The 15,057-nt window shown below is 31.8% G+C and overlaps 1 protein-coding gene across 1 annotated transcript; it reads left to right on the top strand.

The window, feature by feature from the left end:
* Positions 1-14,265: 14,265 nt before the first annotated feature.
* LOC129948064 (vitelline membrane protein Vm26Aa-like) lies at positions 14,266-14,685 on the top strand. Its single transcript, XM_056058883.1, has one exon. It carries the CDS (start codon positions 14,266-14,268, stop codon positions 14,683-14,685), a length of 420 nt encoding a protein of 139 aa, XP_055914858.1.
* Positions 14,686-15,057: the final 372 nt, after the last annotated feature.

The following is a 15,057-nucleotide window of genomic DNA, read 5'->3' on the forward strand; positions in this document are numbered from 1 at the left end:
TTTAATTACATATTGCAAATGGAAGGCACTTAGCTTGTATTTTCTCTGAAGTGTGGAAAGAGTGTTAATATTGTCCACATCCGAGGAACTCCATGCGAAAGAGATACCGCAAAAAAGCAAACAAGATCAACATAATATTTTCTTGATATTCTCGCTACCAAATAGCTATTGGTATTCGAGTATACTCTCTGTTTCTTTTTAATCATGGTCTTTGCTTGAGAAGTATTGGAGATTCCATTTTAATTCCTACCAAAATAATAGTTCCTATTGGTACACCTAGATCATGAAAATAAAGTATCTATTTTTAAACAAACAAAGAAGCTTTTATGCCAAAATATTACACTTTTTGTACTTAAATAGACATAAACTTCCAGATTTCTGTATCTTCAAGGTCTTTCATTCTGGGAGGATAGAGCATTCCTGGAAGACGAGTCAGTCCACATTTATACAGATGAAACAAAAACAAATGTAGGGGTTAGTGGAGGTGTGTACTTTGAACAACTGAAATTTAGTCTCTCATTCCACCTTCCCAGTCATTGTAGGCGGAGCTTTTGGCGATAAAAGAAGCCTTGTCCATGCTTAAAGAAAACCTGATAGCAACATATTATATTCATATCTTATCAGACAGTGAGACCGGTATGAAATCTTGGACTCTGTCTGTACAAACTGTATAACAATCCATAATTGTCGATCTTCTCTAATGGATATGGTGCAACAGTTCAATATTCACCTTTGCTGGCTGACGGGCAGTACAGTCATTCCAGGAAATTGTACGGCAGATGAACTCGCCAATGCTGGCATACCAATCGGTACATGTAAACAAATGCTAATCATGTGGAATAACATCTGCCTACATTAGATTTAAAACAATCAAGGTACTTGCTTTCTCTAAGCAGATCGCATATAAGCTCGATATTCGGAGCCGTAAACGGGCACTGTCTAATAGGAAAGCACGCCACGCGGCTAGGCGTATTTTTAAATGACTCTTAAAGAATCTGTATGGATAAAGAAGAGGAGGAAACAGTTCTTCACCTCTTCTGTACATGTTCTGATTTTGCAAAAAAACACAAAAATTACCTAGGAGAAATCTTCTATTACGATCTTAACGATCTCAATCATAATAACATTCCCAGTCTCTCACGATTCGTAAGTGACTCAATCTGGTTTTATTGAGCTTAGAAGAAAGCCTCTCAAGAATAATAAGGTCCCGCAAATGGCTTTAAAGCTGGCCTAAGTGTGTCCTACTCCATCACTGACAGTCACTTTAACTTAACCTTACCTACCATCATGAAGAGTCATGTCAAAACCACTTATACATTCATTATGATAACTAACTATGAATTTTTCATTATATATTTTTGTTTTCGTTTGCCTATAAATTCATTTTAGTCTTGAAACTGGCCCGAATGATATATTATAGGAACTTCATGGAGTTTGAAAGGATTGCAATATCAATAATACGATTTTAGTTGGAAAAAAGGTCGTTGGTGCAGGGCAGCATGTTACTGACATTTGTTGAACTTTCTTTCATCGTATTTGGTAATACCAAAAGTTTGTAATGGTTATCTTTAAAATATTGAATTATTGATTTTTGTCTTAAAAGTAAAATGAATTTTTTTCCTTTCCAAGGGGATAGCAATTCATCATCAAGAAAGTAGTAGCAAGCTAGTCTAACCTCATATATGGACAAAATAAGAGGCCCTTAAATTTTGTATGAATCACGAATTCGAGTTAAAATTGATATGCGGTTTCCTTGCCAAAGCACAAAACACAAAAAGTAAAACAATCAACAAAAATAGAACTTACATAAAATCTACGTCTTAACGATTAAGTCAAAAACACTAAGAGAGAGCCAGGAAGGTATATTGTATAAAAACCATGTACCTTGGGCTTAAATAAAAGCTTAAGTGGATGTGATAATCAAGACCTGGCAAACACCGTCCTTATTTTTTTTTTTGTAATTGTTAGAAAAGTAAAATCCGATTTCCCTGCATCAAGTACTTGAGGTCTCCACAGCAAAGACCAAAGTAAGAAAAACAACACAAAAATCCAGACAAAAACTAAAGGACTAAATGGCAAAAGACCGTCTCAGGTTTTATCAAGATTCCATAAATTGCGAACTCAGCTGACAGATGGCACCAGAGTAGTAATTAAATATTTCCGGTTGGTGTTCTCCTCTCACTAGCTATTCCCTTTTTATATTTTTTAAAGTCCTTGTTCCACATTGTGCATGGCGCGTTGCTCTTTAGTTCAGTTATTTTATGTTTGTGTTTTTTGTGTTTCCTTATTTTCTATGGGTTTTATGCGAATATAACTGCACATTGTTCCAATTGGAGAAGAAAAGTTAAGTTCAACCACTTTGTGTGATGGCATATAATATAAAAGTCGTTTGCTTATCGTTTTCCTCATTTAATTTTGTTCTTTTCCGTAAGGTCTTTTAGATCTCTTTAATGTTCACGAATAGTTTTGTTGTTGGTGTGACAGCACGAGCACCACAAGAAGGAAGAGTATGGTGTTGAAAGTGCGGGAGTTGTTGTAAGGAAAATCCCTTTGCACACACCAAAGAACGGGGAAAATAATTTTTATTTTTTTTAGGTTTTCATTTTGTTTCGAAAAAATGGAAGTCAATTAAAATGCGTTTTAGGTCATTCGCCGAATAATTATTATGAAAAATAAATGTTTATACAGGAAAAGGCTTTTTAATCAGAGATTTTCCAAGAAAAATTACGTTTAATTTTTTGTTTTTAGGTTTTAAAACTTAAGTGTATAGGTAAAAAGGGAAATGGTTTTTGCCAAAAAGAGTTGATTGCGATATCTAAGGCATATCCAAGAAACTTCTCTATTTCAGTTAGGTCAACAAAGTAGATAATTTTTGTGTTGGTTTTTACTAAAAGGAATTGATTGGCATCAAAAAAATGTATTTCCTGTACTCAATCTTTTAAAACTTTGACCCTCTTTTTGTGAATGTTACACCTAATGTAAAACTGTCAAAAGTATTTAGTGACCAAAATAAAACAAGTATATATATAAGTTTTGTAAGCACCTTTTTTCTACAGTATAGCATAGCATACAGTAACATAACCGAGTACTTTTTTTACTTACAAGGATTTCGTTTCAACATACCAACAAATCTCACAAAACGACCTTTCCGAAAAGCATCGCTTTCAAAATGGGTTGAGAAATACCTATTAATGATTCAAAAATGTCTTTCTTACTAGGCCGGATCATAAATATGTTAATATAGAGCTCTTCTGATTCCGAAGAAAACAAATGTAAAGTATCAATATTTTACGAACTCCCATTTTTGTTTTTAAACTATTTTGTATAAGAATTCTTGCAAAATCTCAAAATAATGCGATTTGACTTTTTATTTATATAATTTTTAGATGTTTCTGATTTTAGATCATGATGAGAACAATAAATTTTTGAAGTTCGCTTTTGCTTTTTTTTTTTTTTAATTTTCGGAAAAGCTTCTGTTTTTTTGCAAAATCAAATAAATTTTTATTGTGAATACAATTTGTTCGAATAAATTTAAAAGAATGAGTAGTAAGAAAATGTAAAAAATATAAATATTGATAGAACATTAAAATTTAGATAAGTATGTTGGAAAAATTATTTTTTTTTCGGGTCAAACGTGCTTAGTAATCAAAACGTTATGAACGAATGTTACATTTCAATTATCGTCCATGTTTTTAATAAACCTAATTTTTGAATGAAAGAAAATAAAATAGTTGTAACGAAAATGATTAGTGTCATTTTGGATTTTGGGCTTTTAGAATTTCGGTTTTTGGGATTTTTCCATAAAGAACTTTGAAATGCAGTGAAGAAATTAATAAAAGCATTTTTTTTATACATTCCAAAATATAATTTTAACAATAACTTCTAAATAAAATACAACAAGACTGAGGAGACCAACGAAACCCTTGACAGTTTCGGCAAATTTCGGTCTATAACACAAAGTTTCTAATGCTGAATTTTAAATAATATCGGCTTGTCTTGATTTAATAATACTAGACCGAGATTTTCTCGTTTCATTGTAAGCTTTACTTGAATCAAAATTTTATTAAAAAATGTATGAGTATTAGACTGTTCGTTTTAAAATTCCTTTAGGGAGACATATTACCCCCCGTGTATTTGTTTGGTTTTCAGCCCGTTTAGGAACTTTTAAAATTGTTTTTTTTTTTAAATTTTTCATTATAATATAAAATCCAATTTTGCCTATGGAATACTTAAAGAAACTTAGGGAATGCCCCATATCCAGAGCAATCCATGTCTTGTCCATGTAAAGTTCCTTCCCTAAAAGGATCATCATTTTTTGTTGTGAAAATGATAATATTTATCATTTCGATAATTTTACTTTTCCACTCGTGTTTTATTTCTTCCGTTTTATGCGATTTTGTATTTTTACCCTTTGCCAGCTGACCTGCTGCCTCTATGCAATGTACAAACTTTTTGTATATTTCTTACTTTCAATGGAGTGTCCATTTTGTTTTCATTAATTAATTCATTAATTCAGTTGATGCGCTCTTTTATTTCGTCCTGTTAAGCAGACTTTGTTTGCATTTTTTATTTTACTCGTTGGATTTCCTTTTATTTAATTGGCTATAAGAATCCAAGTTTTATCTTGTTAGTTGTTGTTATTATTATTATTACCGTTTTTTTTTTGTATTTTTTGATTTTTTATTTTTTTATGGAAAATACACATTGATGCTGAGGTAGGTGGTTCCCCCTTCCCGTATCACTTCTGAATGTTGAAATAAGGACAACATTGCAAGCATCAGGAAGGCACTATATTTCTTGGTTTGTTTGGTTCAAAGCTTTATGTTATTTTTTAATTTCCACTTTACCCCATTAAAATTCCGAATGCATAATTTTCATCATTTTTACTCAAACCCCTAGATGTATACGATAGAGGCTGCTCAGGACTAAGAATTGTAGAGCAAAGGAGTGAGAGAGAGTGAGGGTCCTTTGGAAAATTATTTCAACATGAAATAAGTAAGCGAGTGGGTGTGGATTGTAGAGTACAAGTGGAAAATAGTGGAGGCGATGACGAAAGATTGCAATATGATTTTATCTCTTAGTAGAGGCAGATATGTACGAGTATATCCTATAGCATAGACACCCTGTAAGTGACAATGAAGGATTAACTATTTTGTCAGTTCTTTTTTTCCTTTACTGTAGAAGAAGTGTAGAGTAAAGCTTGAAAGACTCCAAGGAGCCATTTTTCAATTGAAAAATATAAAGACATCGTTATGTTTGCGTTGGTAATTTGGAACATCGTCGTCGTTGGGAGTTGTTATTCTTTTTCTTTTCTTATTTCACATTTGATACCTTTGCAAATAATAAGTATCCTTATGTTGGCAGAAATACGATCGTACAATTAGTGTCTTTTCTCATACATATACCTACAAACCCACCTACACACAAACATGCATTTTAATAGTTTTCGAAAACGAGAATGATGAATATGATGATGGAAGAAGAGTATCAGTTTTATTTTTATTTTGAAAAGACATCTCATCCGACTTTATTTGATTCGATATGAACCTGGAACCTTGCTTGAGAAAATACAACAAAAAAGACTAACAACCTCTTCAGAAAATTATTCTATACCCACTTTTTAACGAAGAAGATGAAAGAAGCTAAAAAAAGAGAGAAGATTTTTACATTCATTTCCTTAACCCTTAACCTATTGAATAAGATAGGAGATGAAGAAAATAAAACTTCTAGAGTTGGTAAAGTTTATATAGGTATGTAGGTTTGTAAAATAAAATATAGAGTAATACTGACTGATGATAATAATAAGGTAGAACTTTTATCAAAGCTTTTTTTCCTGTATAAGTTAGTTTATATATAGTTTTTATTGTATTCAATTTTTGTGTTGCCATTTTTAGCTTGTTAAGAAAACTATGTAAACTTTGATGATTATTCTTAAAATTTTAGAAGGATTTCCACTAAAGGATATTACATAATTGAAATGCAAACAAATTGTTAATGGGTGAGAACAAAACAAATAAATTCAATTCACTTGCACTATCTACTTTAAAGTTCAAAGAACTTAGTTTTAGTCTAGAAAAATAATATGAGAAATGTGCTTAGTGTTGTTTGTTTAGATGTAGATTTTTTTTTTGATAAACAATAAATAAATCATGACTTTAATGTCTGTCTGATTAACAAAAACTTTCAATACGTAAAATTAAAATAATAAGTACTAACTATCACGCCAAACATACTGAGTGTGTGTCTTCTGTTTCCCTTAAAACAGGACGTTTTAAAGCAAAATGAAAAACATCCTCACGTTCTGCCAGATTGTACATCTCACAAAGAAGCTGTGAAAAGTCCCAATAGGGGGCAAAGTCTTGGAGAAATATTTCCCCCCTTGAACGAAACAAGTTTGAATTTCTTCATTCCTGTATCTTGGCGTCGTCTTTTTGCCCAAAACAGTATCGCCCAAATTATAAATGTCACAGTGCTCAAAATAATTGTATTAACATTTTGTTGTTGTATGATTTGGGAAACATTACCGAACCCTTGGGCGTTAAAACTTTTTCGGGATTTATAAAATTCAAAATAAAAAGAAATGTTTTGTCGTATTGCCCAAAAGTGGCTCTATCGCTCAAAAACTTTTTCAGAAGAAATAGCTACAAAACCCAAAATCTATTTTTAAAATATAATAACGCCCAAATTATTAATATAGCCCTAAAGATGTCATGTTTGTCAACATTTGGGCATACTGACAAATTTTTTGTTTTTTTGATCACTACGGAATTTTGAGTTTTAAATTGTATCGCCCTAACGTAAACATTAAAAGAAACAAATTTGAAATCACCCAAAAATTTGAAACGACAAGAAAGCCTAATAAATATGTTAAGATTAACGTCTGTATCGTTAATACCCCACAAAATAACGCCGAATTCTTAAAATTTACTGAACCGCGAAAAAGTTTTTTTTAAGGGGAATTGAATTTCGAATTTAAAGTATTTTCTTGTTTGTGAAACACAGCTTCATAGGCCATTGTTAAATTTAAAACAAAATGACTAAATTGAGATTCAGAGCCCTGCAATTCAGATCATAACTTAAGTAAATGTTTAAAACATTAAAAGAAATTTGTTACATAAACTGAATTAATAGTAAAAATGAACGAAGTTCTTGAAATAACGAAATATGGTAAACATTACAATTCAAAAACATAGAAAGTATTTTTTTTAAAACGATAGTAAACTAGCGCACTGAAAAAAGAAATTGATTTAAAACATGTATTCAAGCAGGAGAAAGGTCCAAAACACTAATGATGAAGGAATGGTTTTCGGTCAATACGGTGAATATATTAGTTATCTTGATTTTGTCATTCAATTAGTACAGAAAACTGACTCGTTTAATGTTCTGTACTAACAAATCTAAAACAAGTCATTTTCTTCAAATACCAATTCCATAATTGTAAATTGTGCAATTTGGATTCATAATTTACATTGAATTGTTTATTTGATCTTTGAAACTTGATGGTGTAATGAATGTTTAGACTTGGTACGTATCAAAAATGCTACTGGCCAATAATTTGTGTATTAACTTCCCATAGTCCGATTTGACGAATTGAAAATTTTGATATTTCAAGGTCCCTAGAGTCAAAATAATAGATTTTTAAAAAGACGTTTGTTTCGTCGTCCATAGCTTAAGAACAAGAAGAGATATTGACTTCAACAAATTTCGTAATAATGCAGAAAGATCCAGAGAGGCTTTCAAGAAAATTGCGTGGTGTTTATCATAGCAGTTTAAAAAAAAGGTAACAATTTTGGTTAACCCTAAATATCTCACGAATCAATAACGTAAGAGACTTGAATTAAATTTTATATTATATATTTAAATGTGATACCAATTAAATATATTTTTGGTACAAAATCCAATTACGGGTTTTATTATAAATCAAAAAAAAAAACTAAAAGAAAATATTTTTCAGCTTCAAAATTTTACGAATAAAAAATGATCTCTAAAACAACAAAAATAACGTTTTTAACATCTGGTAAAATGTTGAGAAAAATCGAATTGACATTTTCTTCTTTAAATAAAAAACATAACTCAAAGTTAGTTAGTCCAAAACTTTGAAAAATTGGCTTTAAACTAACAAAAAATAAAACCTAAAAAAGCATTACTTTAAGTTCGTAATAAATTTTAGATATAATTTTCAAATTAATTTTATTTTATAAAAAACATTCAGTCTAACACTCAGTTTTTTCAATAGTGCGCAAAATTGGTAAAAATTGATATTTGGTTCGCCATATCTCGTGGATAATATAAATCATTAACTTCAAATTGAGCAGCATGTATTTGTTTTTATAAGAAATAAAAACTTTTAAGAAATGCTACTAAAAACGGTAAATTGGTTTTCGACTAAAAATCTCGTTATCTAAAATAGATTTTGAAAGCAAACTATTTCATCATATGCAATATATTGTTGGTAATTTTAAATTTTTCAAGAATAATTCAACTGACTCTTTTTTTAACAAAACACGAAAACCTTCAAACCTTTTAAGCATGACAAATCGACAATCGGGGTGGGAAGTTATCAGTGTGGGTCGCATCCTAGCCTCTTTTTTCGTTTTAGAATAACCCATGTTTAACTATCTTTTGACCCTTAAGTAAGTAAACTTTATTTTCTCGTCGTAAATTATTTGTAGAGGCTTAATTCATATACAAATCTAGTGCAACGAAATTTATACTTATTCAATCCCTTAAAGGTTTGTCACATTAAAAAAACTAAATATTATGAAAACCAGACCAATTCGACATCACGTTATTTCACTACAACTAATGACATCCCGAATGGCTATTAAATTTAGAAAATTTAACATTCCCATAATAATACTTCCACAAATTTTCCCCAAAAGTATGCCTAAGCCGAACTGAAAAAAGAAAAACAGGATTCACTATTATCTCTTTCAAGTTAAAAGTCAACCATATTATAACCGGCACAAAGTTCAATTCCCTTAGATTTAGTTTAGTCAATTATGGTTCGGTGGCAGGTTAGCAATGTTTGGATTATGCCGCTTGGTCAAATTTCTAGGATGCGACGAGCGACGCCCTTCCTTTTGGTTGTGTGCTCCCTAAGGAGCTGGAGTAGGTATGGTTAGGTACACAGGCATCACTAGGATTATGTGTCCCTATATATAGAGAAAGAAGGACATCGCACATTCATATATCCCTATACAGTAGATCGAGGATGGAAAAATATTTTTGTATCAGTTTGGATGTGGTTCGTTAGAGTGAAAACATGACCAGAATTTTATAACGTGCAATTATGTGTACGGTTGGGTCTCTTTTTGGTTGGAAAAACATTTTGTGTAGCCATTGCTGCTGCCGCACAGGACCAACAGCAAGATTCTCTTATAGAGAAAGAATTGCAGATGTGCCTTCTAAAAATAAAAAAAAAGATGTTTCTAAAGGGTTTTTGACTTCGGCACAGAGGCGAGAGCAGTTATAAGGTTCCCATATGGAATTTTGAATGGCCAACACCAACATATTGGTCCTGCTCACCCACTGAAGTGCTGATAGATAATGCAGCTAACGAAATACTTTTTGGCAGATGAAATCATTTTTGCAATAACCACTACCTATCGCCATATCGTAGTCGTCGTCGTCTTCACCCTCATAGTCATCCCAAAGGACTAATGATGCACCACAAACAATATTTTTGTTCATAGTTTCCGGTTAAAAATATATATATATATAAACGCTGCCCGTACTTGGTTCTTTGAAATATGTATAGGGACAGTTACCAGCAGATAAAGAGGCAATAGAATTTGATAATTCTCATCGGAGTTGGGTAGTTTAGTTTATTTTTGATTTTTGTTCATTTTAAGTTTTGATTTGTTGCTTCTCAAATGAATCTTATTCAATGAATGTTTAGATGATGGTTAACAAATTGAAATGATTCTAGGGTTTTATTAGCATTTGAATGGAAGTGTTTAGGGTTAATTTGCTCGTTTATATTCTCGGACTTTAAAAGCTACGTATGCATGTATGTAGATTTAAAAACCGAAAATATCCAGGACCGTAATCAAATTCACAAAAACAATAAAGTGACAAAGTGCCAGTATTAAAAATTTGATTAAATTGAATACAAAGTTTACTGTTGAATACCAATAGTGCAGGTTTGGTATTTGTAAGTATATTTATTTAAAAATTTACTTTTTTATTCAATATTGTATTTTTTTGTATGTGAGAAATTAATTGAATTAAATAAAAGAAGTTAATTAAACTAACATTTTTGACATTTTACAACATTTTTTGAGGTTATAGAAATTGAAATACTAAGCCATAAAAGAACAAATTTTAAAGTTTGGATAACGATATTTTTCAGTGTGCGAATATATAACCATGTAGGACAGTCAACAAGAATGATATTGATTTCTATAGAGAAAGCTTTTGATTCTGTTTGACATAATGGAATCATAAAGGGTGATTTTTCGGCTATTATCTATTCGCACGTTTTGTGTTTTGTTTCGTTGTCAAACATCTTCAGTTTGGTCTATAACTTAACCATGAATCATCTTACAAACGAACAACGCTTGCAAATTATTGATTTTTTTTTATCGAAATGCGTACTCTGTTAAGAAAGTTCATCGCGCGCTTCATCCATTTTATGGTCAGTTAAATCGATCCACTGAAGCAGCTTTTTCGACTATTGTGACTAAATTTTGCACCAAATTTACATTGTTGGACATTAAACCACCAATAAGGTAACGTAAAGTGCGAACTGAAAAAAATATCGCAGCTGTATCGGCCAGTGTTAATGGTCAGATTACCGTCAATTATCAAATCGTCGCCGTTCTCAGCAATTGGGACTCTGTTACTCAACAACGGTTCAGTCCTTGGGCCATCTTTATCTACAACTGGTGCAAGAATTGAAGCCGAACGACCTTCTGCAAAGTAAAATTGTTGGTGAATGGGCTCTTGGAAAGTTGGCCGAAAAAATTGTGTTTAGCGACGAAGCTCATTTTTGGCTCAATGGGTACGTAAACAAGCAAAATTGTCGATTTGGGAGTGAATATCGGCCAAAAGCATTGCAAGAGCTACCAATGCACGCAGAAAAAGTCACAGTTTGGTGCGGTTTATGAGCTGGTGGCATCATTGGACCGTACTTCTTTAAAGATGATGCGAATCGTAACGTAACTGTGAATGGTGAGCGCTACCGTGAGATGATATCCATCATTTTTTGCCCAAAATGCAAGAGCTTGACTTGCATGACATGTGGTTTCAACAAGACGATGCCTTATGCAACACAGCACGCGCAATATTGGACTTATTGAGGGGCGAGTCGGTGAACGTTTTATTTCACGTTCGAGACGGGTCAATTGGCCGTCTATATCCTGCAATGCATTTATTCGTGAGATAACGGCCTTACTGACTTATGTAAAATAGTTCAAAATTATCTACATGGTAGGTGCTTACAAGTTCATGTTAGCTGTGATATTTAAGATTCAATCTGTTTTACTTTTGGTGTTCCTCAGAGTTCAGTCCTTGGGCCATCTTTATACAATATTTATTCGTCAGATTTTCCAAATCATCCACATTGTGAATCAGATATTTTTGTTGATGACACAGCAATATTCACATCGCATACATTTCCTTTTAACATTGAGACGAATTTAAAAAATGCCATTGAATATTGAAAATATATAAAAATAAATGGAATACTGAAAAAACGCAAGCGATGTTTTTCTCCCAAATAAGAAAAGCTTGTTTTGTTCTCACTGGCCAGTTTCAAGTAAATCTGTTAAGTATCTGGGAAATCACCTTGATACCAAAACTTCCCGTTTAAAAACAGAAAATCTTCAATTATAAATGAAAATAAAGTTATAATACATAAAGTAACATTTTAATCGATATTATTCTATGGATGTCCGGTATGGGGAATTGCTGCGAGGAGCCACATTAAAAAGTTACAAACTTCTCAAAATAAAGTCCTAAGAACGATGCTTAACCTGCATTGGCACGATTCTACATATGATTCGCATAGAAGATTGAATGAATAAATTGATTTTTATACTACTACCTTAAGTATACTATACTTTAGGTATACATAAAGCTCTAAAGCCAGAAGATTCTGGTTCTAAAATTATTTTTAGATGTGTGGATTTCAAAAAGAAGTAACACTTATATAATTTAATGTTATGTCCAAGAATTGAGCTTAATTTAAAGGATAAGGGCTTGCCATTATATTTTAAAAATGATTTCGGTCAAGCCGAGAGACCCAATTTTCGACCAAGACAAGAGGTCTTAAATTACTTGATTTTGGAGGTCACGCCCACAACAGGCTCACCAAGCGAAATAATGCGCTCACTTCAATCCATTCATTATTCCGTTGGCTGCAAGGCATATTTTGGTGATAAATTTGAAAGATTTATAAAAATTGATCGATGGTTTGAACATTCACAATTATTTTTTTATTCATGCATATTTCTTCAAACCCTACAGCAAGATATGAAATTTAAGGGTTAATCTGGATAAATCGAAAGTTATGGTTTTTCAAAAAGGTTGTAAACGCAAGCCAAGAAAGAGAAAATGCTCTGTAACGGGGAACTTATCGAAACAGTTAAATCTTACAAGTATTTGCGAGTAATGAAAACTATTAACTATTAAAAAGGGAAATCCACCCAAAAAAAGTAAGTGAAAACTAAAAATGCTGTAAGTGGTGCGTGGAAAAAATGTTTTTTAAATAAATCAAAACCACATATTGTAAAAAAAAGATTTTTTTAGCAGTAGCAGAATTTTTAATGTTATACGCCGCGCCGCCGCTCAAACATGACAGGACTGCCACATCTTTTTACAAAAACTCTAAAATGCTAGATGAAAGACTGCCTAAAATAATTGATCTGCAGACTATTGCGAAACAAAACTTCTGGAATGAAGAATAAAAAAACTTGAAAGTACAGAAGCAATTTTAACCTTGTGTCTGGAAGAAGATCTTTTTGCTCTTATCTGGAAAGTTGATGATAATTTAAGACTGTATGGATAAAGCTTTAACTTCAGGTCATCGATTAATATATAGCTTTCTGACCCACAATTTGTGGGAACTAAATTATTAACGAAAAGAGAATGAGTTTTAAATTTTTTTTGAGCTATCGTTAATCTGAGAGGAGAGCTGATTAATTTGCACTTAAGACCTTGTCAGCCATTCCAAAAATACGAAAAAGTGATTGAATTACTCAACTGTAAATGCAATATCAGAAAAGTAATGTCATTCAGAAAACAAATACTTACTGTAGATTTTTGAGCAACAACAAAAAATTAAAAAAATATTTGTACTTATCTTAAATGAAATGTTTCCATTTACTGTTAAAATTATACATTTAATAAATAAATAAATTTAAGTATGTTTTCTTTATAAATACAGGCGTTATTGTACACAATTTTTAAAACTATGTCAATTTGGAAGACGGCAATGCCAAGCTTTAATGATTTGTGTTATATTAATTTTGTTAACTGCGTATTTTTAACGAATATTAAATCAAATTAACTTTCTATCTATCAAATATGTGTTATTAATTTTCGCCGCCTAATTTCCTTTCGCTTTCTAACTTTCTTTCTATACCTGTCTGGAACGTGTTCTAAAGTTAATTTAAATTTAAAAATCTATGTTAACAAACGACGACGAGCTGCATTAATGAAATTTAGCCACGATTATGCCACAACAGTACGCACTTGCCAACAAGTTCAAAGCCATATGTTGGCCATTTATGTATCTATACATAACCCTAATCTGTATTCTCTACGAATTAATACAATTTTTTTTTAAATCTGTATTTTCTATCAAAATTATTTTCATTGGCTCTAATAATTGTTTTAATAAAAATATCAACAAAAAAAAAAAAAAGAAATTACGTACAATTTATCGCATAATGCGTAATCAAAGTGCGTTCAACTTAAACTTATGTGCCATTTTTTAAACACCCCATTAAACTCAACGTAAGAACAAGTTAATATGCAAACAAATAATAAAAAGGTCTTCGCTTGATAAAAAAAACATGTTAAAGCCACATTACACATGTTCAAAAGTGAGGCCTACAATAATTTGAGCATTGTTTGCAATTTTGTTGCCCCTATTTAGTTCAATACGTAAAAGTTCGGTGCAAATCGTTTATTCAGCATATTTTTATTCATTCTTGAGTCATTGCATTAATTGACTCATGAATTGGTCAATTGATATAAATTGCTTATAAATCGTTCAACAACTATCAGTTAACACTTTAACGCAATCGAGTTACCAATATGCAGTCTTTCATTTGCTTCATCTCCATAGCAGCCGCTTTAATTGCTGTAACTTCCTCGGCTTCTGTAGCTGGATATTTGAACGAACCAGTTCCTGAAAATATTTTGGAATCTTTGGTTGCAGCAAGCCAACTTAAGGCTCCCGAGGAATTGGTTAGATGGAAAAAATCTGCTTATGGAGGTGCACAACTTCAAGCTCCACCCTGCCCCAAGAATTATTTGTTTAGCTGTCAGTCGAGTGTAGCCCCTGTGCCATGTGCTGCACCACCAGCACCAGCTCCAGCTAAGCCCAGCTATGCCGGAGCCTATTCCATGCAAGTGCCAAGGTATACCTACCCACAAGAAGCCTACAATCAAGGTATTCCACAGGAATTACTAATGCCATCTATTTATGGCTATAACCAACAATATTTGTATTGAGAAGCATAAAATCTTTAATTGATTGATGGAAATGATTTTAATTAGTTGTAGTTTCTTTTTTATACGAAAACAATAAATATTATTTTGAAAATTGAAAAACAAAAAAATGTGTTCGCTTTGGTTTTGATTATTTCAAGAATTTAGATATCAAAAGGGGTTCGAATTACAACAAACTTATTAAAGGTTCTTTTTTGTTATGGCGTTTATTTTAAAAACAGATTGAGTGCTGAGCTAGATGAAATGTGACTCGGAGTTGCATTGGAAGTTTATTTAAAATTGGAAATTTGGAGACATACGTGTGGGAAACACAATAATTTACTTTAGGTCTTTTGATAATTGTTTTTTATTTCGATATTGATATTGAATTAGTCA

This window comes from Eupeodes corollae, chromosome 1 (assembly GCF_945859685.1).
Source record: "Eupeodes corollae chromosome 1, idEupCoro1.1, whole genome shotgun sequence".
NCBI lineage: Eukaryota > Metazoa > Arthropoda > Insecta > Diptera > Syrphidae > Eupeodes > Eupeodes corollae.